The sequence below is a fragment of the Tyto alba genome, unplaced genomic scaffold, assembly GCF_018691265.1.
Source record: "Tyto alba isolate M040663 unplaced genomic scaffold, T.alba_DEE_v4.0 Super-Scaffold_11, whole genome shotgun sequence".
NCBI lineage: Eukaryota > Metazoa > Chordata > Aves > Strigiformes > Tytonidae > Tyto > Tyto alba.
Genome location: NW_024881273.1, coordinates 6,243,536 through 6,270,008, shown reverse-complemented (window position 1 = coordinate 6,270,008; position 26,473 = coordinate 6,243,536). Strand labels below are relative to the sequence as shown.

Here is a 26,473-nt window from a genome sequence, read left to right as displayed (position 1 = left end):
AGGCAGAGAGTAACTTGTAGTAAATGTCCTTATTTTTGTTTGAAACTCCAAGTTCTTGGTCTCTGGACTTCTCATGTCTCATAACGCACTCTTGTGTATCATGTCAGCTGTTGTTTGAGGGAGGACTGGAAGGCTGGAAACACCACTGCAGTTTTTGTTCTGCTTGTACCTTTGTGTGTGAGAGATGTGAAACTTGGTGCAGTCTGATCACGAACAGTTAGCTATTTTCCTGAAGCAATGCAGCATGTCATAGTTGGCAGCAGAATTAGGGGAAAAACGTTGCAGTGTGTCGCTCCCGGGCAGCATTCCCTGTGTGCTGTGCAGTGGGCAAATGATGATTAATGCTTTTATGCTTGCCCCCATGTCAGGAAATTGCCGTATTCCGTGTCTTCCTGATTCTGTACCATGAAAATGCTGTGAACAAAGAGGCTGGTCCTGCTCCTGCGTGGTGCAGAACACCCTCTGCTAAGCTGAGCTCAGCAGATGCTGGAGGCGATGGCTCCGTGGAGACCCATGCTAAAACACCTCCGCAGCTCCAGTGAGGAGGAGGGGGTAGCTCAGGGTAAACATGCTCCAGGCGGTACATGGGCATCTCAAACCTTGAGATAAAGATTAGTGATTTAAGTGTCGAGACCTCAATGGATAGCACTGCAGAGTTGGGAAACATGGAGAAATGAAATAGGCCTATTATGTTCCAGCGTACCACTTTCAGGCGCCCTAGATAGCTATCCAGGGTTGAGGTAGCAATTACGTGTTGGAAATACATTGCTTATCCTGTACTTTGGACTTCCTTCTGACCCTGGTGGGGAACTTTCATGCCACATGGCTAATGTGTTTCAGAATATTCAAGATTAACTAGTCTGTGCCACCTTCTCATGCATGACACTGAGAGTTGCTGTATCTGTTTGCTTGACCTCTTCTTTCTAGTATAGGAATGCTTTTAAGCAGAGAACTGTAGAGATTATAGGGTCATACTTCACAGAGTTACTTCCAGAGCTGCTTTTTGAGGTCTAGAGCTACATGTGTGCCTTCATCTGTGGGGAGAATAGAAAACTTCCATTTACTATTTGGTAATGGCAGAGATTGCATCTCAAATGCACCAGTTAGCGTAGCACACAAAACATTGTAGAAATATTCTTAGCTGTACTTCACAGCATGTTCACTCAAGATGCATTATAGTTTGCCCTTGCGTACTGAATTGTCTGGACTTGAGCTCCCTATGCCTTCAGCTGCAGTCCTCTTATTGTTATTGCATACATATTCTAAAAAGGTCAAATTTATTCATCAAAAAGCTATTGTCTGATGGTGTACAAGGCTGTAGTGGATGGTCTGACTTTCTTTTCCCCATTGTACAGGCTGCCTCAGCATTTGAAATTAGCACAGGGAGCAATATGAAAAGGAGGCTGATTATCAAAATACCGCGGTATGATGTTTTGATTGATGCAGATCAGGCTATTGCAGGCACAAGCTGTTGAAGTAAATGGTGATAGAGAGGGGAAACTGAGAGAAGCAAGGTACAGATGTTATAAACCTTTCTTGGAAGATGGCTTTTATCTTTTTAATTACTCCATGAAAGAGATGGAATGCAAGTATTAATTCACTTGTAAAACCAGTGGTAGAAAGTTTCTACTCTTTTTTTTTTTTTTTTTTTTTCACCCCTTCTCTGCAGTTAAGTACTGTTCCTTGAAGAATGGTTATCATACCCAAAACATAAATTTACCCAGCCTTTACTGCACGCTGTGATTGCTGCTGTGTTATCACAGCTTTACAGTTTGGGGCTGCAAGTGATTCAGGTTGTGACAGCTGCTGGCCTAACCTCTCTCCTTGCAAGTGTTGCTGTCAGAGTCTGGACTGCCAGGCTAAGGTGAATTGAAGTCTTAATGTCCAGCATAGCAAGACTCAAGCGTTACTGCTTGGAGCACGTTCAGCCTGTGAAAAAGCAATTCACAGGCTGCTGATGCCAAGCAACGATGATTTTAGACTTTCTCCAGAACAGTGTGTGCTGTAACTTTGAGCTGTTGAAAAAACTGACAGAATTTTGTAGACGTGCATTACTACTGACTTTAGAGTATCTGATAGTGGAAAGAAGTATTCCTGAAGTTGAGGTGGCTAGAGGAGAGCACCTAGTTGTGATCAATAAGTACGTCAGCTTCCGGGGGTGGCTCTTCAGTCTCTCTACTTGGTGGTGGTTGTCTTTTTTCCTCCCCTCACCCTTCTTTCCCATGCTTAGCCATTTTAGATATCTGGATGTACCAACCTATGGCTTTTTGGTATTGATTATCATGATGAGTAGGTGAGATCTTGAGCTGTGCTTCGTCAGCTGGGAGAGGTGGCATTGTGACACTTCAGTTGGCAGCTGGATCTTTGGCTTCACTGTCCTTCCCTCCTATGCACTGCATGAATCCAACAGAAATGACTCTCCAGCTCACTCAGTTGTTGACTGTAAAGCACTGATGGACTGGCAGTTTGAATCACAGCTGTTGAGTTGGTGTTCCTTTAACTACAAAGCCTGGTAATTCTCGTGGCCTGTCATTGCACCAGTTGGTGGCAGATCTTGAAGATGAATGCGTTGAGTTCAAAATAGATCCTTCTGTGTACAAACCGGTATGTGGTAAATCACAAGATCTTCATGGTCACACTTAATGTAGCTCTACTTTAAATAAGACAATATTGCTTCCCTGCTTCACGATTTAATGAGCTTGTCCTGCATATTCACATGCTTTAGTTTTTCTCCAACTGTATTATGAAAAGCTTTTAACATTAAGTTATCTGGTGGAGCACTAGACCCATGAAAATCCATAAGTTTTTGCTATTTAAATGTGGGGAAACTAGCTTTTAGAAGGGATGGAAATGAGGGAGAAGTAGCTAAGCCAAAGTCTCGGGGCTGATTTAGCTACCAAGCATTTAGTTAGATTCTTGTTCTAACAGTTCCAAGTCTTGCCATCTGTTGCCCAGTGAAGTGCTCTGTGTTTCACTGCCTGTACTCCACAGATGCGAGTCTAGAGCTTGGGCATTGCTTTCTGGAGTCTAGAACTGTATATTGCGAAGGAGATGCTATTCTATGTTCAGTGTTTCATACAGTCTGGAAGGGAGCATCCTCCCAAGACTGAGAGCTGGTGTTCTTCTGACATACTGTGCTGTAAGATTGCCCCCAGGAGCACAGTCCTGCCTAAAGCCAGCCCAGTCTGACGGGTGTTCAGAGGAGTGTTGCACCATACAAGCTTTAGTTGCATGGAAACAAATTTGGTGTTCCTTCACAAACAAGGTTTGCTGCTTTTCCTCATGAGTTCTGGCTCTGCTTTTTCTTGCTGAGATGTCCTGTTCTCTGTCAAAAGCTAAACATACCATTTGGAAATGTGTAAAGCCACTAGCCAGCACTAAATCAAAACTACTCTTAGCTTAGTTTTATCTATCTGTCAGTCGGTTTATGCCTTGTGTAAGTCAGGTGCTGTTGTCATAGTATGTCTGCTGGAAGAGAGTTTGTATCTGTCTCAAGGTGTCCATAGCTTTCAGTGGTTCTGGAACACTAGAGGTAAGTTTTGCAAAGTGACTCTTGATCTCTAGATTATGCAAAGTAGGTTTATAACAGAATGTTGTTTGTTTTTACTGTAGCTTATGTAGTGGGAACCTGCAACAGTTTACTTTGGGTGGTGCATTTGACATTTACCTTTCCATAAGAAAAGTCTCATTGTTTTTGTCACTGGAAGTGAAACATTTTTGGTAGCTATTAGCCGTCTTCTTCCTGATGAATAATACTATATTTTGCAGTGTTGTGAACATAGAAAATCTTATGTGCAAATACATACAACCTTTTATAAATCAGCTTTTTGCAGTGGATAATTTCTGTGAGGGAATGCAGGTGAATTTAAATACAAAGCGTTGCACTTCCACATCTGATAAAAAATTGTGAGGAGGGCTTGGACAGAATACCAGTATATATGTGGCAGTACTTTTCTAACTGGCAGCTTCTGTTCATTGGCTCTAAATTGCATCTCTGTATGCTGTCAACATATCTTGGGCTCTTTGCCTCTGCTGTTGTCACAAAAGCACCAGGAGTCTCTATTTGTAATCCTGCTGCACCTATAAAACCTGACTCTCAAACCAGAGTTGACAGCTGCTCCATCTGTTGTTGACCTCTGCTCGTTCACATGAATATATGCTGTGTTCCTCAGGAGCTGATGTAATCTGTCCAATAAACACAGGTTAGCCTGGGGCCTTAGCTTACACGGTTTGTGACTGAAACGCATGCATTTGCTATGAGAACTATTTAGTATGACTTCCCATTTCACTTGTAAGTTGTGACTGAGCCACGAATGATAGAGGATACTACTTAGATGTTAAAATACTTCTGCTGTTGAACAAGATGTAGCAGTTCCCAGAGCTGCGATTACCCCAAAGTCACTCAGGTCAGCCAAAGGCACCGAGCAGGTCAGGAAGTACTTTAGAAAATACACAAATTTTCTAGGATGCGTTGTCAAGTGGCACATGGCCCTTCTGGCAGGATTGAGGTGACAGTATGTACTTGGCTATATGCAGATAAGTATTAGAGGAAGGTTCTGTATTGCAGAGTGTGCATATAAAATTTAGTGTAAAAGTGATCTCAGTGAATTGTCTTTTTAAGAGGGCATTCACCCCAGCCTAGGAGTTGTCCAGTACACAGACAAGCCAGACTGGCATTCCTCAGAGTGCTCACTGGCCAGTGGGACAAACCCTTCTAGTCTGGGATTATCAGAGTCCTAATTTTGACTACTTGCCTACCTTGCAGACAAGCATCAAAAGAAATTCTGTCTCGTTTTAACACTTTCCTGATGAACTTTTGTGTTCTCTTGATAGCTGCCATTAACCTAGCAAAGCTGAAGCTTTTCAGACATTACTATGTTATGGTAAGTAAAACACCTGTACGCGTGCATACAGAGTACTTCAAAGCTGTTCAAGCTTTTTGATGGATTACTTGTTGGAATCTACTATAGCTGGTAGATGTGGTGGAGATATTCCTAGTTCTGTGGCAGTGCTGTGCTTTGGCATCTTGGTCAACTGGATTGCAACCCTCAAAGCAACTTCCATTTTTTTTCTAGTGGCTGAATCCTTCTGTCTGTCTTTAAATTGGTTCCAGCTATTTGTAACGCTTACTGATTTCCTCTGGAGACAGCTTGAGCTGCCAGTTGAATTGATGGGCTTGAATAACATACTGTAAACTTGCTAAAAATTAAACTTGGGACCAAATGGTGCCTTGAGATGCATGTGTGCAGTTTCTGTTTAAGTCAGTGGGAGCCATGAGCATGCCTCCCAAGAGAGCATAGGCTTCTTAATGATTTCCAACAGCCTCATTTCAGATTCTTATAAGTGGTAAGAGTACTAAATTAGAATCATGATTGTTCAAGTTATACAAAATCCTAATACTTAAAGCATTTCCTTCCATAACTGAAATATGTTAGCAATAGCTTGAGTCATTTGGACATTCAACAAGCAGTAGAGCCCTCAGCCTACATCTTCCATGTTTATTGAGAAGCATGATAAGACTAGTCAGACATAATGAGTTGTCTGGGGATTGCTTGAGCTATTTCTTTGGAAAAAGAGGCTCTATAAGGATGGCGCTATTGTTCTCATCATGCTTTCTCTTTTTCCTTCCCAGATTGTGTGTTACATTTACTTCACACGGATCATTGCAATTCTCATAAAGATTGCTGTTCCATTCCAGTGGAAATGGCTGTACCAGGTATTTGCCAGCAAAGGAAAATACATCCATTCCTTGATACTGTTTTGATTTTCCTTTAAATATAACTGCACCAAAAAAAAAATAATCCATATATTGTTCCTTATGTTGTAGTAGAACATCTCAAAGCACAGTGCTGTACTCTGTCTCCTCCTGATCTTTATTACTGATGTGCTTAAGGTGGCAGGAATATATTTTTAGTTTTATGTTTGTCTAGCAAGGCTGCTGGATTATACATGAGATGTCTGAAAGTAATTGCATTATTGATTTTTAGTCTTTCGATTTAAAAATGTCTGAAGGAAATTAATCAAGAACATACAAAGGAGAAAAAACCTCAGGTTTGTCCTGTGTAATTGAGGCCCCAGGGAGCCAGTGAAATAGGCTTTTGCTCTTTCCATCTACGGGCTGTATTTGCCTAGTGACTTTTAAATACTCGGTTTCTTAACGTATAATCCAAGTAACTGTGCAGGGAGCCTTTGGAATACATTAACTGTTGAAAATACCAAACAATATAGGGATGATTTTCCCCCCACCTCATTTAAAAGCCAAGTCTTACCATAGTTATTTAAAAGCACTGGAGTGGTGGCTAGAACTGTAACTGTATTTAAAGTGACAGCAAAAGCTGAAAGAACAAAGGGCCTTGACAGCCTTTAGCCTGGGATTAATGATAACAGGACAGGAATTGCTTTGTTACCTCTGCTATGTCACAGGCTTCTTGGCCATTAAACCTTGAACCTTATGAATAAGGAGAAATGTTTCGTGACCACGTGAAGCATTACAGGACCGGACTTCAATCTTGTGTTTTTACTTGCAGCTGCTGGATGAAATGGCCACACTTGTGTTCTTTGTCCTCACTGGGTACAAGTTCCGTCCAGCATCAGACAACCCTTATCTACAACTTTCTCAAGATGATGAGGATGACTTGGAGATGGAAGCTGTGTAAGAAGTCTTCCCCCTCTTTTTTTTTTTTTTTACCTCTTCACTTTATTTGAGAAAAGTAATGTTTAAAAACAGTTTACTTTAATCTCTCTAAATCCTTCTTTGAAAAAGATTAGGATCTGCCCACACATTTCAAGATGAGGTGTCTATTTGGTGTGTTTTAAACTAACAGAGATTTGTGATATGCATAGGAGCCGCTGAGCTGGATATTGCAGTAGTGTGGAATAAGCTGGTAAAGCTTTTCATGGGGCGAAAAGATGCCCATTAAAATATCAAATAAAAAAGCTTTGGTGTTTAATCTGTGTCGCTGAATGCCAGTGAGCGCTATAGATTGTCACTAATGCTTCATATTTAGAAAAACCCAAACAACCAAACCAACAACAAAAACAAACTACCAATCCAGAGAATATGAATGAGTATGATGTAAGGTCCCTTCTACCTTGGCATTCAGCCTGCAGCTTTGCAGAAATTTATCTTAAGTAACGCTGAGCTGAGGAGATGGATTTTTATGAATACTCTTCTCTGTTCTATTCCTTGCTACTAAACCATGAGGCACCACAAATGTGGTAGGACCCAAGTTAGTCTGGAGAAAATATGAAGTAGGGCTGTGGGGGATTGACCTTGGCTGGATGGCAGGTGCCCACCAAAGCCCACTCTATTACTCCCCCTCCTCAGCTGGACAGGGGAGAGAAAATATAACGAAAGGTTTGTGGGTCGAGATAAGGACAGGGAGAGATCACTTGTGAATTACTGTTATGGTCAAAACAGGCTTGGCTTGGGGAAAAAGTTAATTTAACTTATTATCAATCAAATCAGAGTAGGATAATGAGAAAAAAAAAAAAAAACAAATCTTAAAAACACCCTCCCCCCCACAACTCCCTTCTCCCTGGGCTTACCTTCACTCCTCCCCGGGCTGCAGGTGGGTGTCTGCTCCACTGTGGACCTCCATGGCTGCAGGGCACAGCCTGCCTCACCGTGGACTTCACCGCGGGCTGCAGGGGAATCTCTGCTCCCGTGCCTGGAGTCCCTCCTCCCCCTCCTTCTTCACTGACTGGGGTGTCTGCAGAGTTGTTTCTCTCACATATTCTCACTCCTCTCTCTGGCCACAATTGCCATTGCACAGCAATTTTTTCCCCTTCTTAAATACATTATCCCAGAGGCACTACCAGTGTCACTGATGAGCTCGGCCTTGGCCAGCGGCGAGTCCGTCCTGGAGCTGGCTGGCATCGGCTCTGTTGCACACAGGGGAAGCTTCTGGCAGCCTCTCACAGAAACCACCCCTGTAGCCCCCCTGCCATAACCAAAACCTTGCCACACAAACCCGATACAAGGGCTCAGCTAAAGTCCCTGTCACTTTATTTGCAGTGGTTTTCTGAGGACTTAAAAAATGAGTGGCATTTCTGAATCTATAATAGGAACTGCCCTAAGAAATTCAGCTTTCTAAAAGTGTGGAATACTGCTATAACTGCCACAGACTCTGCCTTAATAGGAGCAGAGCTAACCTGATGTCTTTAGTAGTTATACATTTCATGCATAATTGCAATTCATGTACAGGCTCAGAAGCCTGTTCCTTACAGTTTTTCCAGTTTGGCAAATCTCCTTTACCTGATCTTGGGTGAAACAAATCAACACTCCAATTTTTATTGCAGGGACAAAAAAAGTCAGAATGTGTTTGCCCTCACAGCTAGCTTGGAAAGAAATGGCTCTTATTGGGAAATTGCTACAAGGAAGTTTGAGGTAAAATCCAGCCTGAAATGGCATGCAAGGAGTTTAATTTGTCAGAAATCTCTCTCGTAACAACAATCTTCTTTTCACATGCTTAGCTATTTTTGCTTTGGGTCCATAAAATCTGTCTTTGTTGGAAGTGGAATCCAACTACTGGGTAGTGGCCTTAAAATCGCTATCACTTAACGGTCTTTAAATGGTTTATGTAAGAAACTGGTTTCAGTTTGGAAGCTGGTTAATGAGCATCCACATCAGGAAGGCACTGTCTGAACTGGAAGATGTGGCAGGATTTGTGTAAAGAAACAAGCTTTTTTCTTTTTTGCCTGTTAGAGTGAATTTCAACTTTGCATTTCATGCTTAATGAATTTTTCTTTGTTGTTTTTTTTTTTTTTTTTTAGTATTAATAATATGACACCTTTTCATATTTAGTGATTTCAGTAAATTAGAGAAGGTGCGAAATTTAGGAGAATCTGCCAGAAATAAGCCGGAGGAAGTTTAATGAACTAAAGTGATTTACATTTCGCCATAGTGAAATAGGCACTACTAGAAACTCCAGGATCAGAATTCCTTGTGAGCCTTTTCCTAGTAAGGCATTTTGCTCTTTGCCTTGGGAGTTTCCGTTGTTGTGCTTTGTGGGTTGTTCCCCTTAGTCTTACTTGAATTCTTCTCATCTGATTCACCATGAGGTTTACTCCATTTGGGCACTTGGCAGGGTATAATCTGTAAGTGTCTTGCTCTCCCTTCCCCAGCTGCATCAGGGAGGTTAAGTTTGCATGTATTTGAAAAGCGTGGTGTATACACATTCTGTGACAGGTGAAGCACTGCAATGAAAGTGTATTAAATTTCTTGTTGACTTGGTCTTGCTGGTCCTATTTTTGCTTTTATAAATATTAAATGTTGTTTCTGTAGGGGAAAAATACCGAAGCTTATTTGAGCAAGTGACTAAGTGCCTGACAGCATCCTGACTAACCATAGCATGAGTGTGTTTTGTCTTTCATGTGATAAATACCCACTTGTCTTCAGAGGCTATTGCAGAAGTTAAAAGCCTGCGAACTTCAAACTTCACAATGTTCTGCCATGTCTTGTTGCCAGGTTTTTTGGTTATTTTCCTCTCCCAAATGGTTTTTGTTAAAATCAGTCTCTTTAAAGCATTTGCTGCAGAAGCATTCAGTTTCTTTAGACTCAACATTTCTATGAGCCAGTGGAGGGGAGAGCTGTGAGGTCATCAAGCCTATTTTCCAGGCTTGCTTGTCTTCCAGCAGAAAATAGGACATTTTAAGTGCAGCTCTCTAGCTTATGCCTGTTTCCATGCAGTGCAAACTGTGCAAAGCTCGGTCTGGCAGTAAATGTAAATATTAAGGATAGTGTGGAAATCTGCAAAGTTTCAAGAAAAATCCAAAGGCTAGGTGTCTGTGACAAAAGCAACATAAGGCACAAATCTTCCCTCTGTAAATTCTTGTAACTCTCAACAATAAAATAAAAATCAAGAACAGCAAAGGTATAAGTTGTAATAAGTCTTTTCAACTGACACATCTCTATCTTGGGAGAAAGCATCCACAAATGTTAGAGGACTTCCTCTTCAGTTATACCAAGTTCAATAGAAGTTCTCTTGGTGGAGAAGGAGCGGGACTAAACCTGAACTAAGGGCCTGTCTGTTCTTTCTCAAGTAGGGTCAATAGCCATTCATCATCAACAAAGTGGCTTTCTGTGCACTCTGTGCTGGGCAGCCTCTTGAGCCCATTCTGTCAGTCTGTGGGCTTGTCGCTGACAGTTTATTAGATTAAAGTACTCTGTTTGAAAAGGTGCAGCCACAGTTGGCAGAAGGAGTTGTCAGGCTTCCAGTCCTAATGCCATTTCTGGGGCATGAACACAAAAATATAAACAGTGCAGTAGATGAGGTGGGGGTGCGGAAGGGGAAAGGAAGCAGTTCTAGTATATTTTACTTTTGCAGGAAGTTATTTCATTAGGTCTGTAAGTTTGCTTTAAATGTCAGGTACCAAAGTACTCTTCTACAGAGCTTGGTTGAGAATGATGTTCATACATGTATGTGGGGTTAAGATATTTCCACTGGAGGAGGAATTGCAGGAAAAGCCATTAATGATTTTGTTCTCAGTTTGGTAAATCCATCTTGCTGAGTGTGTGGAGACTAACTTTGTTTTTCTCTAACACCCAAAACAACCTCAACATTGTGAACTGTTGTGGTAACACCGACCTACCTTTGCTTATGGCTTGGGATCTGGAGTTTCTCACTGTATCATGAGGCAACCACATCTGTGCTGAGACTTGGAAGTCCTGGTTGGTTGCTTTTCTCTCTTTCAGGTTGTGCTTCAAGGCAGGCTGATTCATGATGCTCTCCATTAGAAGTGATTTTCTTCACCTAACACATCTTTTCCTTGCAGAGATCAGCTTTTTTGCTCAATGGCTGATCAGTTTTTATTCTAGTTTGCAATACCTTGTAAAGGCTGGCTGCTGCCGGTATTAGTGTTTCTTATTGGACTATAAAACAAAAAGAAACAGGAGAAAATACAGCTGAGAGACACCACTGTGGAGGACCAAAGATGCTTCTGAATGTTTAGCCATTCCTTGATGCCTTGGATACAATGTTGGGAGGGGGAAAAAAAGAAAACTATGAAATTTCCACAGCGCCTACCAGTCTGCAGTGGCGTGTTCGGGTAACTCTTTTTGTGCCTCATTTGTGACTGGTATCCCTCCAACAGCCACAAAAATTCTCTCTAGAGAGAGATTGTTTAGTGAGAAGGATCTGTTGCATTTTAACTACTGCTAGTTTGTGGGCTAGAAATGCAGTTCAGCAAACTGCAGGTAATGAACATTTACTTAGAATATTGCAGGTCAGAGCTGAAGTCCTGAGACAGCTCGGAAGACTGGAATGAGAATTGCAGTGTGCTTGGTCTTAGCGCTGATATCCTTATTTTATTGGGTGCTAAAGCATGTTGACTGAACTGATTTTGAGAGGAATCACCTGTTGTACACAAACAATCTGAGAGAACGAGGACTTGAGCTATGCCATACACTTCTCATGAGACAAGAACAGTGCTCATCAGATGGTCTTTAACTTTCACTGCTGAGGAATCCACCCTGAAATATCTCCCAGTTCTTTGTGGTCGTTGCCGGGGGACTGGGGAACTATAAATGGCCTCTCTGGTAACAAATGACATGACTTGGCCCGGCTGCAATTTCAGTATGTAGCTGTTTGTCCTGTCCCTCCAGGAATGTGGGAAGTGGATCATTCCCTCTTAGCCATAACGTCTCATCACTTTTGTCATCATCTCGGTGTGCAATGGGCTTGTAATTGTATTAGAGTGCTAAAATCTAGGCTGTGTGCCGGGTGGGACCTTACTAGCTGTGAGTCAAGTGTTAGGACCATGTTGGTATCATGTATGCATAAAACACCTATTTATATACCCCAGTATGTCTGCTGTTGCATTGCTATGTTAGTTGCTCATTTCTGGTTTGTAGTCCATTGTCATCTTCAGCTCCTCCTTGAAGAAGTGATACTTAGCTCCTTACTCTGTACTTACAAAGTTTATTATTTCTGAAGGGTAAACTTGGTAGCTGTCTTGCTACGTTGTCCCATATTTTTCAGAGCATTACTTTGATTTGCCAGATTCTTTCTGCATTCTAGTCCTGTTCTCAAATATGTAGCTCTTAGTGTCTTCTGCAGATTTAATAAGCAAGTTCTCTATTCCATTACCCAGGCAATTACTGAAAATACTGAATAGAAGTGAACCCAGGACAGACCTTTCTGGAACCACGCTCAATGTTCTTTCACTTTTGACAGGAAACCATTAAGTACATCTCAATTCATGCTTTTTCAATTAGTTATGCATCTACTTTGGTTTTGTCTAGCTCACGTTTCCCTGGATTTTTTCCGATATGACTGTGAGAAAACCTTTGTCAACAGGGAGAATTTAAGAGATCTACACGTTCTCTGTGCTGATAAACTTGGTATGATCTCTTCCAGGCAAATGTTTACTAATTCAGTCTTTCTTTAAGCATCCTGCTTAATTTTTTCCATCTTTTTTTTTTCTTTTTTTTATTTCAATAGGGAATAAAGTTGCTATTTGATCTGTACTCTTCTGACCCTATCCCTGTTCTCTTAAACACAAGCTCATCTAAGCCCACTCTAAAGTGTCTGGACCACTGCCAGTCCCAGTACTGCCACTGCTAGAGAGCCACTGAACACACCAGTCTGAGTAAATTATTTTTACAGTAGATGAACAGAAACTGATTTCTAACATGGAACTAAGGGCATTATCAAAGAGTGTATCTGAAGATTACTTCTCTTTGGTGATACTGTGAAAATGTCGTTAGCTAGTCTGATCAAATACTGTATTCTTACATGGTAAACAGCAGGTGAAAGCACACGAACACTGACAGCGGCATCTTTAAACAGGACAGGTTTGTGTACGCTTCCAGGCATCCCCTGTGAATGCACTGAATTATTGGCACTCTTACTTTTAGCATCCAAAATAACCTTTGTAGCACATCTGTGGGAAACAAATACCTGCATGGAATGAGAATCGTATTGTGCGAAAGAATAAAGCAAATGTCTTGTGCATGTGAATAGCCTGTTTTGTATAGCAAGAGAAGGCTGTGGGGCAGAAGACCTTGTTGGATAGCGAAGGTAGTTCTGAGAGGAGTGGTGCTATTCTGGCTGGACAAACAGTACAGTCTGCCTAATATTTGAACGGTATTATGAGGCTTTATAGTTCAATGGTGAGATTGCCATGACAAATCCAGACTTGGATGGTATTAAAAGGATGAGCTCTCTCTTCTGTTTTGTTGCTGTTCATAGAGTAATTTTGCTATTAACAGGAGTTGGTGTGCATTAAGCTAATAAGGTTCTTTTTAGGGCACTGTCCACGGTGTGTGCATTTGTATAATACGTTGTACCTATTAAGAGCATTGCAAATGCAGAAGAAAGTCTTTAGTGCACAGAATTAAGAGTGTTCAGCTGTATAGCAAAATGTTTTTTAAGCGAGCTGCTCAAACTTTAGCAAATAAACACCTGGTTTAACTGTTTAACCACCCCTGCTATCTTATTTCAAGTACAAGCACGTATTATTTGCTGGTTTAGTTTAATGATTAATGATTTAGTTTAATGGGGAGGGCCTTGAGGCTCTCAAGGACAGTGCCCTTGCTCCCAGTGCCCATCAGTGTTGGGTTCAAGATGATACCTGGCCTGTAAAATGGTAGCAGTAGGAGAGACCAAACACTGAGACTGCTAGGTCTTGGTACAGCGACCCTTGAGAAGTGGTATTTGATGTGTGCAGGAAGACAAGCATGGGCTGCTGGTGAAATGGATGTTACTGTTCAAGTTCTGTTTTGTGATGTTTCTCCATTCTCTTTCAGGGTGACGACTTCTGGAGTAATGGAAGGCATGAAGAAGGTCAAGAAAGTGGTGAATGGTTCAGCAGAGCCACAGGGCGAGTGGGAAAGCACGGCGTGATGGACTGGACTAAGGCAGCACTTTCAGAGAAACTTTTTTTAATTTATTAATATTACTCTCAGTGGAAAGGGAGCAACTAGCACTTCCCGACACTGAAACTGCAGAGTGGGGTGTGCCTAGGGGGAGCAAAGCAGTGCGGAAATATAACTATTTCTCTGCTCATAAGAAAATGGGATCTCTTGGTACCTGCAAGGAGTTGAAGCTTTCCTAGGGATTTTGGGTAGCTTATTATTTTTTCCCCTTTCTGGATCGGTTAGGTATTCTGAACTGTTTGCAGTTGCGTTCTTCAGAATGTGTAATACTAATGTGAAGAGAGAGACCTTTAGTGTGTATGTAAAGTATATATTTTATATAATGCGCATATATATATACACACACTTGCTATGTAACATGTATACTGAGAATTACAAAGCGTGTCAGAAGGTGGGAAAAGAAGATAAGAGATTTAAGTATTCTTTTTTTCTTTTTATAAACACTCCTTTTGTCTTGGACAAAACATTGCAAAACAAATGAATATAAACAGCTGCAGTTACTTGAGAGACTAAATGGGGTATTGGATCAGATGACTTCTGCCACTACTCACATCAGTGGAAAAGTGATGAGTACCTTCTTGTCTTACCCATGCAGGTATCCACTTGAATATGTCAGGTTTTCAAATGTATTGCTATACAGGAAGCAAGTGAGTGTTCCCCATTAACAGCACTAGCCCATAGTGCAATAAGCACTAATGTAAATTCTCCACTGTTCATGGAGTTGCTCTTGATTCACACCCGTCTGACAAGAAGTACACAAGAGGTGTAAGACTGATGCTTGCTTTTTAGGGATCTGCCATGCTATCTTAAACTTTTAATTTCAAGTTGTGACCCAGAGCACTCTGCTCTGCTTTATAAAATATTACCAAGGTATTTCAAAAGACACCCCTTTTTGGCACAGTGTAAACAGTACTAGAATCTCCAGTGGGAATCTGTCTAGTAAATGTACTGCAGCACAAATCTCTGGTTCACCATATGCTGAATTGCTTATCTCGGGATGGCTACTTGTACCCCTCTGGCTACGTAGGATTAATGAAACTGCTGCTTGAGATGAGCTGAACTGGTCAAAATGGTATTGCCACCAAAACTGCAGCTCCCAGTCCTAAATGATTTTTGTCAGGTCAGGAGATGGTGATGACTAGAACCTCACTGCAGGGTAATATGGGAAGTCTTGACTATTGGCTGCAAACTTGCAGTGGAATCTTTAGAAACATTTTACAAATGCCACGTGCGTTTTGTCTGTAGTACTCTGGTATTAGTAAGGCAAGCTGGTGCCCCCCATAGCTGTAGTAGTAAGGCATAGCAAATGATTGTTAATTTGGGGGAGGATGGAGGTGGTTCACTGATGTAAAGAGGATAAGCTTTAAGAAAAATAAATTGAGTATAACTCACTGACCTACTGAAGCCTTAATATTCATGTGGAGACATTGACATATGGTGCTGTTGAGCAAAGTGCTTGTGTCGGGGTGACAGGGATAGGCATCGTCAGAGCTCCGGATGTGCCAGCATCTTCTACAGACTCATTTAGGAATTGTTTTTTTGACTGAAGGGACTACATCTCTGGGGCACAACGGATGAGAGGAATACTAGCCACTAGGGGTTTTTTATTCTTTAAGTTTAGGAGGGGGCTTTTCTTTGGAACCTTGAATCACTTCTTCCTCAGTCTTGAACAGGGATTGTAAAGCTCTTAAATGAGCAGTCTGTACCAAGACCTGCAGTTTTCTCCCGTTGCCACTTCTCTTCCTAGGTGTTGTTTCTATGCATCTGGAAATGGTAGAAATGAATCCAACTGCATTGATACCTGGAACTGGTTTCTCTTCTGATGGAGCATGAGAGTAGCCCCCTTCTCTGGGTACAGTCCTCTTATGTGTTTTCCTCCTCAGCTGTAACTGCATAGTAATCACAGCAGTGATACTTTGATTTCTGCTGTCCTTGTCTTGCAATGATACAGTTTTATTTGAAACAGAGAGCTGACACCACTAGGAAGGCTGTTGGGAGACCTGTGAGGCTTTTAGACTTGCTGTATGAAGAAATCTTCTACATATTAAGTAGCTGAGCTGTGAGAAACTGGACTATAAACAAACATAAGCAGTCCTAGCTCATCATATGCTTAAGTACAATACCTGAAAAACTCATCCTCTCACTCTGCAGTTACTCCGTCCCTGTGGAAATGTCACTGTCTGGATACAAAGGGCTACTCAAACAGGCTGTAAACTTTGTTCAGAATAGTCCACTGGAGACTTGAAGTCCGTTGGCACTCAAGTATGTAAGGGATAAGGGTTTGCTGTCAGGAACAGAAGTGCAAGAACAGTGTTAAACTGGGCATGCTGCTGTTTTACAATCTGTTAACACCTTTTGCAAAGGAGATAAGAAATTCTGGTGGGTGTGGCATTTCACCCCAAACCCTGAGGGGCTGTGCCAGGATCCCAGCAAATGCTGACCGGGTTCCAAACAGCTGCCTGTTCCACACCTCACCATCAGTGGAGCTGCCCACTTAGCAAGAGCTTTTACCATAGTCTCAGGTTTGGTTTTTTTATATGCACCTTTTTGCTGAAGTTGCGTATCGTGTAGGTTATCTGCCACATCCCTGGCTTGCTAACCAAAGGTCAAAAAATGGGTGATTTCTTTTTGCCTTGGCATGAAAAGGCACAACAGTATTCCGTAAGTGTTTTTAGAAGAGCTTCAGCAGTCAGCTGTACAACCAACTTCAGCTGACACTTAATGCAGGATGCTAACCAGCAGTACAACAGTAACTAGTCAGACCTAAGCATTAGTAAAGAAATTAATGTGGATGTACAAATCAAAAACCAGAGTGATAGAAAGTTCTTACTGCAGCCATTTCCAAAGTGAATTTCTACTTTCTCTGGTGGAATTCCTCCGAGTGGGTTGGAAAATTAGTCTTGCAGGGTTGTGTGATGGATCGGATGGTGTGGGGATGTTGGAGGATAGAGGGGATGGCTGCGGTTGTGCTTCTGTCGCAGCACAGTTGTCTGCTGCACCACAAACCATCAAAGGGAGGGCTACCCCCTCCTCTTCCTCCCAAGGGGAGCCCACACCTGCAAGACTGGCAAGTGCTTGACTCTGCTGCTGGTGAAATGCAGCAGCTCAGAGCTCACCAGGCCGGATAATCACAGTGCTGGCCTTTCAGGTGCTGACAGCTGGCTGGCTGGTAGGAAGCTCCGTCTTTAACAGGGAGGGAAAATAGGAAAGCTGCTTGTGGCTTACAGGTTGTTTGGGTATACACCCTTACTTTCCTGTCGCTGCCTTTTACTGAAGTGAGCAACTACAGCAATCGCCCTGGGAGTACACAGCGGTATAATGACAGAAGTCCTGGGAAAGCAGGTCCGGTGCAGTTCAGAATAAATGGTTTTGAATGTGTTCACATATGTTGCTGCAGTGGAGTACTCGGCACCCTCTGCAGACAAAAATGAGATAGGTTCAGTCTTCAGTTGTAATGCAGGTTATGCTCCAGTAACTCCCTGTTGATGCTCACATGCAAACACAACTGATGCACTCCTCCTTCCTGCTGTAACTGTTCAGCAAGCTGTCTTCCAGAGGAAACCTCCTTGCAATGCAAGTGCCAGACTCTTGCGCTCTCCAGGCTTGAAAATATTTTACTTGATGCTTCATCAAGAGACGTACTAAAAGAAAGCAAGACATAATGGGGTCATCCAGAACATTGCTGCTGCTTGCTCAAAATGTAGCAGTTCGAGTTGAAGAAACCACATGCTGTCCTATTAAGATGCTCTTTCATGTTGTCATCTAACTCAGCATGTCATGGTCTGTGCAGTGCATTGCTCAGTGTTTCTCTTCAGCTGAGTGCCCTGTTCCTGGATTTCCATGCTGGCATACCCCGGGAGCATGTTGTAAAAATTTGCTGCATTGCAGTATTTTGTCTTGGAGCTAGTAATGTGGAAGGTGTATTTTTCTAAGCTAAGTGGACTCTCTCTTGCATGAGTGTGCATCCACCACGTATCCTAAAGCACTGTAACATTCCTTCTGACCATGAAAGGGCACGTCCTAATGACTCTAGTGTGCACACTTGGTGAAAGCCTAGTGGAAGATTTTTAGTGTGTTAAGTCTTTTTTCCATTCAGTATGCTCTTCTTGGAGAAGAGAAATGCAGTCTGGCCAGTGACAATCAAATTGACAAGAAAGGGGGGGGTTTTGTTGTCTACTTGAAAATTGTCCGGCTGCATTTGAAGCAAATATTGAGTATTTGTCCTGTTGGGCTCTGAGAACTGAAGCTGTTTAGCTATTAAAAAAATAAATCAGGTAGTAGCTCAGGTATCAAAGGGAAGGAAATCCTTCCTCCTTCAGTCTACCTGGTTTGTCTCCTTCAGTTTGACCTGTCATGATTGCTAACAGACTACTTTTACTTTAAAGCAAATGTGTTTTATTGATTCTGTGTTATGACCTCCACTTCAGTCATAAAACACTTCCCCATTTTTCACCTTTGTAAAAAGAGCGTGGAGCTGTGGTCTGTAGTAGATGGAAGGTACAGTGGTATTTAAAACATAACAGGATTTACACCATGTAAAACCAGTGACATTGTGTGTAACTTCAGTATCCTGAATGTGTCATGAAAACTGAGGTGGTGCTGCCCAGAGGCACCTGACCAATGTTTCTTTGTGTTCCCTGGGGTTGATTTGCTGGAAAACATTCTAAATTGGATTAATTTTATTGTAGCCACTGGGTATGATGCTGTTTTGGGCTTATTAATCACTTTTACTTAGCAATATTGGGAAGCTGTGTGTTTTCCCCCTTGTAGTTTCTTGCTTTGATATAGCAATGATCCTGTAAGAACTGTGCATGATCCGTACTTGCAAGTGGCTGGAACAGGATTTAAGAAAAATACTGAGACACTTACGTGTGAAGTGACGGTACTGGAAGAAAGTGGCCGAGAAGAGAGTCACTCCTTGTAGGTTGACTGGCTCAAGAACCCATTTTTGTTTTGACTGCAGTAATCCTGTAGAAAGGACAATTCTTAATAAATATTTCCCTGTGGGATTTCACTTGGTGTTCTGCTCTCTGTGTAATAAAGTAGAGCCCAACCTTCACATTATCAGAAGCACTTAGTCTTGTAGCTAGGATACTGGAGCGCTGGGCTGGTACCTGTTCTGTCAAAACAGAGTATGGGTCTAAATAGCTTCCCTTTTCCTTTAGTAACTATTAATAATTAATTCTAGATCCTCTTGTGTCATTAAGCAGCTTTAGGGCACCTTGTACAATGTCACTTTGAATTCATTTAGTAAATGGCCTCCAAAAGAACTCAAAAAGACTTTCCCGTGTACATCAGGGTCCAGTTTCAGGGTTTTTGGTGACCTGTAAATATCCTATTCCTCAGTTCATGTTCAGATGTACAAATAGATTTTTTTCAGTATTTTTTTAAACTTTATTATAAGAACAACAAACAGTATTTGAAGAGAGGCAAGATAGATGCAAATCAGGACGGTCTGTGTAACTTGGTTTCCCTGCTGTCATGCTGAACGTGTAAAATAAAGATTGACCAGAAAGAAGTTCAATGCATCTCATTTTCTGCTTCTGAACTGCTAGCAACCAAGCTGACCCGTTGATTCCATAGCTCCTCTTTCACTTTGGTAAGCTGAACTTCTGCAGCAGTTTGTGGACTGAGCCCCAGATGAATGGAAGTGTTTCTCACTGCCCTGTTTCTCGTGGCCTCGCAGTCTCGGGCGGGAGGGCAGGCGCAGCCAGGGCCTGTTGCTGCTCACCAGCATTGTGGGCTCCTCGTTCCACAGGGCTTGGTGTCAGCTTTCTTGTCAGAAATAAGGGGTAGAAACCTGTATTTTAACTATTGGATCTGATCTCAAAGGTGCAAGTCTTTGACCCGTTTGTTTTAGGCTGGACTGAGGGTGATTGTATTTGTTCTCTTCCAGGGTCAACCCATGCATTTCAGTTCTGCAAACTGCTTGGGTTGGCAGGGATGAAGAGGACAAAGTATTTCTGTAAAGTGATTTTCCTGATAATCCCCTGCCCCTCCAAAGCATATGTCCTTCATCACAATGTGTAGGTCTTAAAGACGTTTCTTACAGTTTACCCTATAGTTCTCATCCTACCACAGAGGGGTAATGCCAAAAATAGCCTGTGTTCTCTACCCTGCAAATCCTAAGCAGCCAGTTCTGCATTGCCTCAAGCCTTTGGGTGGGTGGTGTTTTACCAGAAAACTAAACTATAAAAAGTACATGGGCTTTGGACTTACTAATAGCCTGCTGTAAAATGAAACTAACTTCATGTGATGAAGGTGATGGGTTGGTTGTTGCACTGGGGTAGCTTATATCTATTTCGTGCAGGTAGTTCTTGGATGTTGGGTTCTCCAAGCTGAACATCCTTTGCATTTTCTGTCTATTTGGTCTGAAAACATTTCCCCTTAAAGTGACAGCAGCCAAACTCAACCCTGCTTTAAGTGCACAGCACTTCAGTGGAGTTAGCTGCACTGGGCCAAAAAATGGCTCAGCAGTAATGAAAGGTGAAATGTTAGGGGTGGGCTGTGTAAAGTGGGACTAAATTGTGGGAAGACTCACTTGAGATTGAGACCATGTGTAGGTTATGTGGGGAAAAAAAAAAAAAAACAACTTGGTTTCTGACTATGTTCTCCAAACAGACACAAAAAGAAAAAGCCCCTAATTGCAATCAGAGCTCCTGGTATTTTATTTAAGGTCTATTGAAAGTGGAGGTTGTCTGGTAGACTTACATGGGGGGGGGGGGGGAGAATAAACAAAACCAGAGTCCTAAGAAAGCTTTCCTCAGTGTGCTGTGTTTGGATGCAAGCTTGTAGGTGTTCCCCTGTCCAGGGGAGGTAAATTGTTCCGCCTGCTTTAAGGATTTTCCTCTAGTGTCTGAAATTCTGAGCTGTCTTGATCATTTGCTGCTCCTTGTTGCAGTCCAAGCTGCCTGCTGTCAATGCTCTTGCTCTAGCAAGATTATCTTCATGACTGCAAAGAGCTGCCTTCTCTTTAAATCTTGCTTTCACCTTCCTTTGCCTTCTGACTGACAGACTCTAATGAGCAGGAGCGTGTTGCAGTGCCCTGTATAGTGAATGGTCAATAAAAACAAATTGCTTTGTACAGAAGAGGTAATAACACAGTTTGTATTGGCACAGCTGATCCTGATATTGGGGTCCTCAGTTCGGACACGAGCTTTTATGTGTCTTAAGTAATAACAAATGCATGTCATTCCTTTCTTCTTTCTCATCTATGGAAAATAATGTAACTTGGGGTGACGCTGCTTTCTCCTGACTTTTCCCCTGTGGAATATTTTTAGTGGGGTAATTGAGATATAATGCATGAGACATCTCTTGTATTACTGAGAAAAACAAGCAGGCATACAAGGTGAGACTGTGACAGTGGTGGTTGGTGGCACAGGTGAGAATCAAAATGGAGGAGATGGCTTAAAACTCCTTTTACTATTCCCTCTTGGGATGATTGTGCTGAGCTTGGCAAGTCTTCCAGAATCCTCAATGAGAGGAGCTGTTAACAGCATGGGTCTCCTGCAGCGAGGGTAGATATATTAGTGAGGTGGTTTCTTTGTCCCCGAGGACGCTCTTCTGGGGTGCTGATCTTCTACACAGTCTTCAGTCCTGAGTTATTTTTGTAGGGTGGCACAATATCCCCTTGGCAGCCCATTGCGTATGCACCCACCACTTACTGCGGGGTGTGGAAGAGCAATTGTTAGTGCCTCGGCTGGCTTCTCCCTGAGCTGCTTGGGGTGCTTTGTTCTGCAGGAGCTCTCTGAAGTGGGAAGGAATCCCACAGCCGACACGGCTCTGAAGGTATTGATCTACGTCTCCTGGGAGAAGCCAAACTTGCTCATTTTGGGACGGATCTCCTACCGGGAGGTGGTAGCCAAATTGGAGGGGCTACAAAGAACATCTGCAGTGACTGAGACGAGAGAATTGGGCAATGACAGAAGATTACAAGAATTAAAGCTGTAAGCCTGACTAAGTGATGATTAAAGAGAGCCAAGAAGATGTAGCACGCTACAAAATGGCTGCACGGGGGGAAACTGCAGAAACGAGTGGGGAATTAATTAGTGTGGCTCAAGGCCCGAGCTGTGGAGAGGTGAGATGAAATGAAAGCAGAGGAAAACAAGATGTTAGGAGAAACCTTTTGCCAATGAGATGGGTTTGGCTGCAAACAATCTCCCTCGAGAAATGGAGACAGTTCTGTCCTGTTTTAGATAATCAACACTAGACTGGACAAATCACTGCTAAATATACTGTAGGGAATGACCCCTTACTGGCTGTGAGCTGGACTAAATGCCTGAGTCAGTCTTCTTCCATTTGCTTATCTCTGTGTGAAATATATTGTGTGCGTAATTTCTGGTTTGAGGGTTCATTTTTGTTTTACTATTAAACCTTGTATATGTCTTAAGTGAGCTTGGCTGCTCCGTAGGAGAAACATGAAAGTACTACGTTAAAATGAAGCTGCTACCTGTGTGCCCTAATCTGTATTCCTGGTAAATCAGGGTTTTAACTGTTGTTGCAAAAACTGAGCACGCATATCTGCTGGGATTTACCAATCACACGATGCCTGCGTGTTGCCATGAATCAGAGCAGCCTTGTGGGAGGCAGCAGTTCAACCTCTTATGGCAACGAAACTTGAAAAATAGGTACAGGTTGATTTTTGTATGTTTGAATGCTTTTGGGGTTTTGTGGGATTTTTTTTTTTTTTTTTTCGTTTTATTTCCTTTAACGATTGCAAGGGGGCGGTTGGGTGGACAGGCATCACTGCTGACAGCAGAGTTTGCTGACGAAGCTTGATCAAGAGGTTTGTGGCTTGTCTTAAAACCTGACCAGGTCAGCCGTGACCAGCCGTGGCCGCTGCTCCGTGGGCTGCTCCGCGGCCGTGGCAGGCTGGTGTCTGCAGCACAGGCTCCCCGCACCGAGAGGCTGGCGAGCCGATGTGACTCACGAGTAATCTCTGAAAGAGGCTGACTTCTGTCCGGCTCGTGGCGTGAAAACCACCCCTGCAACTGTCTCCCTGGGCTCACAGCTCACCGTGGAATGGACAAGGACACCGAGCTACCTTCCCAGCGAAGAACTGGGCAGGAAAGCAGACAGCTGGCAGCTGCGTACTGTCCCTTTATATTAAAGGTTCTTATGTATACATATTTTTAAAAAAGCTTTTTTTTTTTTTCTGCTCCAAACATCTTGCAGTCTTAGGGACACTTTTCTCAAAGAGGTGGGGTTTTTTGAGTAAAAACAACTGCTGAAGCTGGGCAGCAGAATTGGTGAATGGTGCTTAAGCAACCTTATACAGTGCGTTGCTCCCAGCGCCGAGAACAGCCTCTCCGACCCCTCTACGGCGCTGGTGGATGCTGCGGGGCGTCTTTGCTGCAAAAAGCTGCTGCTACTTCTGCAACTGTGACCTTACCTCATGCAGACAAACTCTGCAGCACTTGCTTAGTTGTCATTATGAGTCTTTTATTTTCTGTCCCTGAACAAATACGCTGCTTGTTTTTAGTACTGAGCCTTGTTTGAAGGCGCAAGGTGGCTGGGCTGAGCTCTGCAGTTACTCTACTGCAGGATCAGTGTGGCAGGAGCAGAAAAAGAAGGTGGTTTCCCAGTTGCCAGCTGTGATTTGTGATGTGCCACGAAGGAAGATCGCAACACCTCCTCCTGCTTGGCTTTGTCTCAGCCAGCTGCAGGCGGCACAGGGCAGGAGAACAGCTGATGAGTTCACCACAGCCACCCTTTCCAGGTTCCCACATTAGCACAATTACAGCCCCAGAGGCTGTAAAGAGAACACAGTCTTTTAAAAAATACACTAGAATTTAACAGAGAAATTAATAGCGTAGCAAATTGTAATGCTCAGCACGTCGGCTGCATGTCAGTTTTAAAAGACAGCTGTATGTGCAGCCTTGGCACGGTTGTGCTGATTTCCAGACCTTTCTCTGCATTTGGCCATCATTTCAGCATCTGCAATTCTGTTTCCTGAGGAAAGAGCCGGCAGGGCACCATTCCCGCTGCCATTTGCCCAAAAACCTGGTGTGTTTTCTTCCTGTTGTGTTTTCTCTAAAGCCACGCTATGTATTGGCACTAAAATGCCATGCTATCTGAAATTAATGTATAACTGTGATAGCCAGTAGGGATGTTAGAGTTCAAGTCTCAGAGTATTTTGGGTTATAAATCTTGGTTTCTGAGGGCTTTCTTATTTAGTTATATATAGCTCAGCTATCAAAACAGTTACAGTGGTAACTGCCAGCTCTTGGTGCTTGCTGTGGCCCACGGTGAAACCAGGGGCGAAGCATGAGCAGCACCACTCGCATCTTGTCGAGCTTAGAAGAGCTTTAGGAACCCACTGGCTGGTGAGCTTGAAGCTGTGGAGACCCATTTAAAGCTGCCCACTGCCTGGAAGTCATACATGTACGTAAAATTGTTGTAAACTGACATTCGGGTGATGCCTGGGAAGCTGAGGCGTGGGCGAGGATGTCCCCAGGACTGGCTGATGCGTCTCTGTGGTCCCTGTTCGTGGCTGTTGCAAGAGGATGTTGACCTCTCTCTACTGGCATGTTTTTTCAAAAGCCCTTGAAAAGCAACTGTTTTGGTGGCTCTCTGTGCCAGCGGTGACCACAGGTTGCCTGGTGGAGCAGACAGCCCTGATGCCAATAATGTCTTTGGCTCTTTTTCTGACTGAGTCAGATCACTTAGGCATTAACCTTAAAATAGCTACTATTTTTGTAGTTGATATAATTAATCTCGTGTGTGTGTTTATGTTCCTTTCCCATCCTTGGCTTTGAAGCTTCACCACTCCCCTGCTGACCAACTCCCTGCTTTGGCACAAGAAAGCTCTTAGCAAAACTTGGCTTTTTCACCAGAAAGCACAAAGTATGGGCTGTGTGTGCTCTGCTTGGTGAGTTCACTGGTGGGCAAAGGCTGTTTGCTGCTGCTGTCTCCAACAACAGCTTCCTCCCTTGCATGGGCGGTTGGTTGTGGAGCACCTTCTCGATCTGGTTTTGCAGGGGTGGATGTGGAAGGGGGATGTTCACAAGTCAACAGGTCTGGGGGTAATGCTGGCCACAGAGACGGCAGTAACCGATGGATGGATGGATGGATGGATGGATGGATGGATGGATGGATGGATGGATGGATGGATGGATGGATGGATGGATGGATGTGTGGGTCTAACGATGCACTAGGAAAAAGGGACTGAGTGAAGCCTGAAGCATGAGTGGATTCTGCATGGGGCCTCATCCCACCCTGGGAAAGGGAGGAGAGAAGATCCACTGCCTGGTCAGTGCAGCCCATCCCCTGCCTCTCTCCTCCCCTTCCTGTGGCAGCTCCTGCATCAGTGCACACCCAAGAATGCAAGTGTGGGGTACTGGGTACTACCCCATCCCCAATTTTCCAGCCCTCCTCATGGCTCCAGCCATGCCCGAGGTGGGGGCTAGAGGGTGCTGGGCCTTGGCCACCTTATACCACCGATTTTTCAGGTCTGAGCACATCAGCAGAGGGGAGGAAGGGAGGAAAGAAAAGATCTTTTGCGATGAAGCTAAGCGAAGAAGTGCCCAAGAATGGGGGGACCGAACCTCGCTGCTTGCATGGCAGCTATTCCCATGAGGTCTGTGTTCCTGCCAATTAAATCAACAAGAACACGTTGGGGAAACCCCTGATGATAGTGTCTGAGGGTGCTTTGTTAAATGCACGCAGCGTGGCGAGCCCACGTGGAACAAAAGGCTGCGTGGCTGAGCCTGACGGCCTTGCTGCGTCCTGGGGAAAACGAGCTCAGTGGTTTTGTTAAACAATTTTAAGTAAATACCTGAGGAAGGAAAAGCTTTCCGCAGCCACAGACGCGGCTGCACAGCCCACACAGCTCCCAGCCTTTGCAGAGCATCCTCAGATCCCATCCCAACCTCCGGCGCTGGCGTGGCAGGAGGGGTGGCAGCTCCCCTGTAAGTAAGACTGACCCCCACCCACCCCCCCCAACCGTGGCAGCAACAGCAAATATCGCCCAGGGAACCATCATTTCCATGGCAGCACGTTGCAATATGGTGAACAGACAGTGGATGTACCGTGAGCAGCACACGCCGTTGTTGAATAAAAAAAGCCAACCCTGCTGCAGTGGCTGGCGGCGGGGAGCTGAGAGCACTGCCCGGGCTGCCGAGGTCTGCCTTGGAAGAGGGACGCAGGGGGATTTGCAAAGCAAAGCTGCTCTCGAGGGCTGGCCCGGCGTTGGATTTTCCTCTCTGAGCAAACAAGCCGGCTCCTTCCCTGGCGTACTGACCACATTCAGCTGGACAGGATTGCTCCATGCCCCAGTCACTGCTCAGATTTCAATCCCGTCGGCCCCAGGAGTCTTTCTGTGCTGGGGCCGTGTTCCTCTGGATGTAGAAATGTCACTGCATCTCAGAAAATGCCACTAGTGTTGTTATTTAAGGAATAATAGTGTTAAAGCTAATAATTAGGAAGAGAAAGTGACTGGCTTGCACAGTTTCCGATTACTTTTCTCCTCTCGTCTGTGTGATCTGAGCTCTCTCTTCAGCAGTCCCTGTGGTGGAGGCAGGGTAGAGTTTTAAATAGAATTAAATCCCTTTAACATCGGTTTTGCATCAGCAGAGCTTGTGCTGAAATGCCTGT

General features: G+C 43.6%; 1 protein-coding gene across 1 annotated transcript in view; it reads left to right on the top strand.

Annotated features, from left to right (window-relative positions):
• The window catches only part of GPR107 (G protein-coupled receptor 107), a 40,898-nt gene extending 21,501 nt beyond the window's left edge, over positions 1 to 19,397 (top strand). The window contains exons 15-18 of the mRNA XM_042786606.1: positions 4,834 to 4,883; positions 5,633 to 5,716; positions 6,528 to 6,652; positions 13,751 to 19,397. Of these exons, the coding sequence (XP_042642540.1) occupies positions 4,834 to 4,883; positions 5,633 to 5,716; positions 6,528 to 6,652; positions 13,751 to 13,847 (356 nt within the window). The 3' untranslated portion in view covers positions 13,848 to 19,397. The remainder of the gene's footprint in view (positions 1 to 4,833; positions 4,884 to 5,632; positions 5,717 to 6,527; positions 6,653 to 13,750) is intronic.
• The last annotated feature ends 7,076 nt before the right edge of the window (positions 19,398 to 26,473 follow it).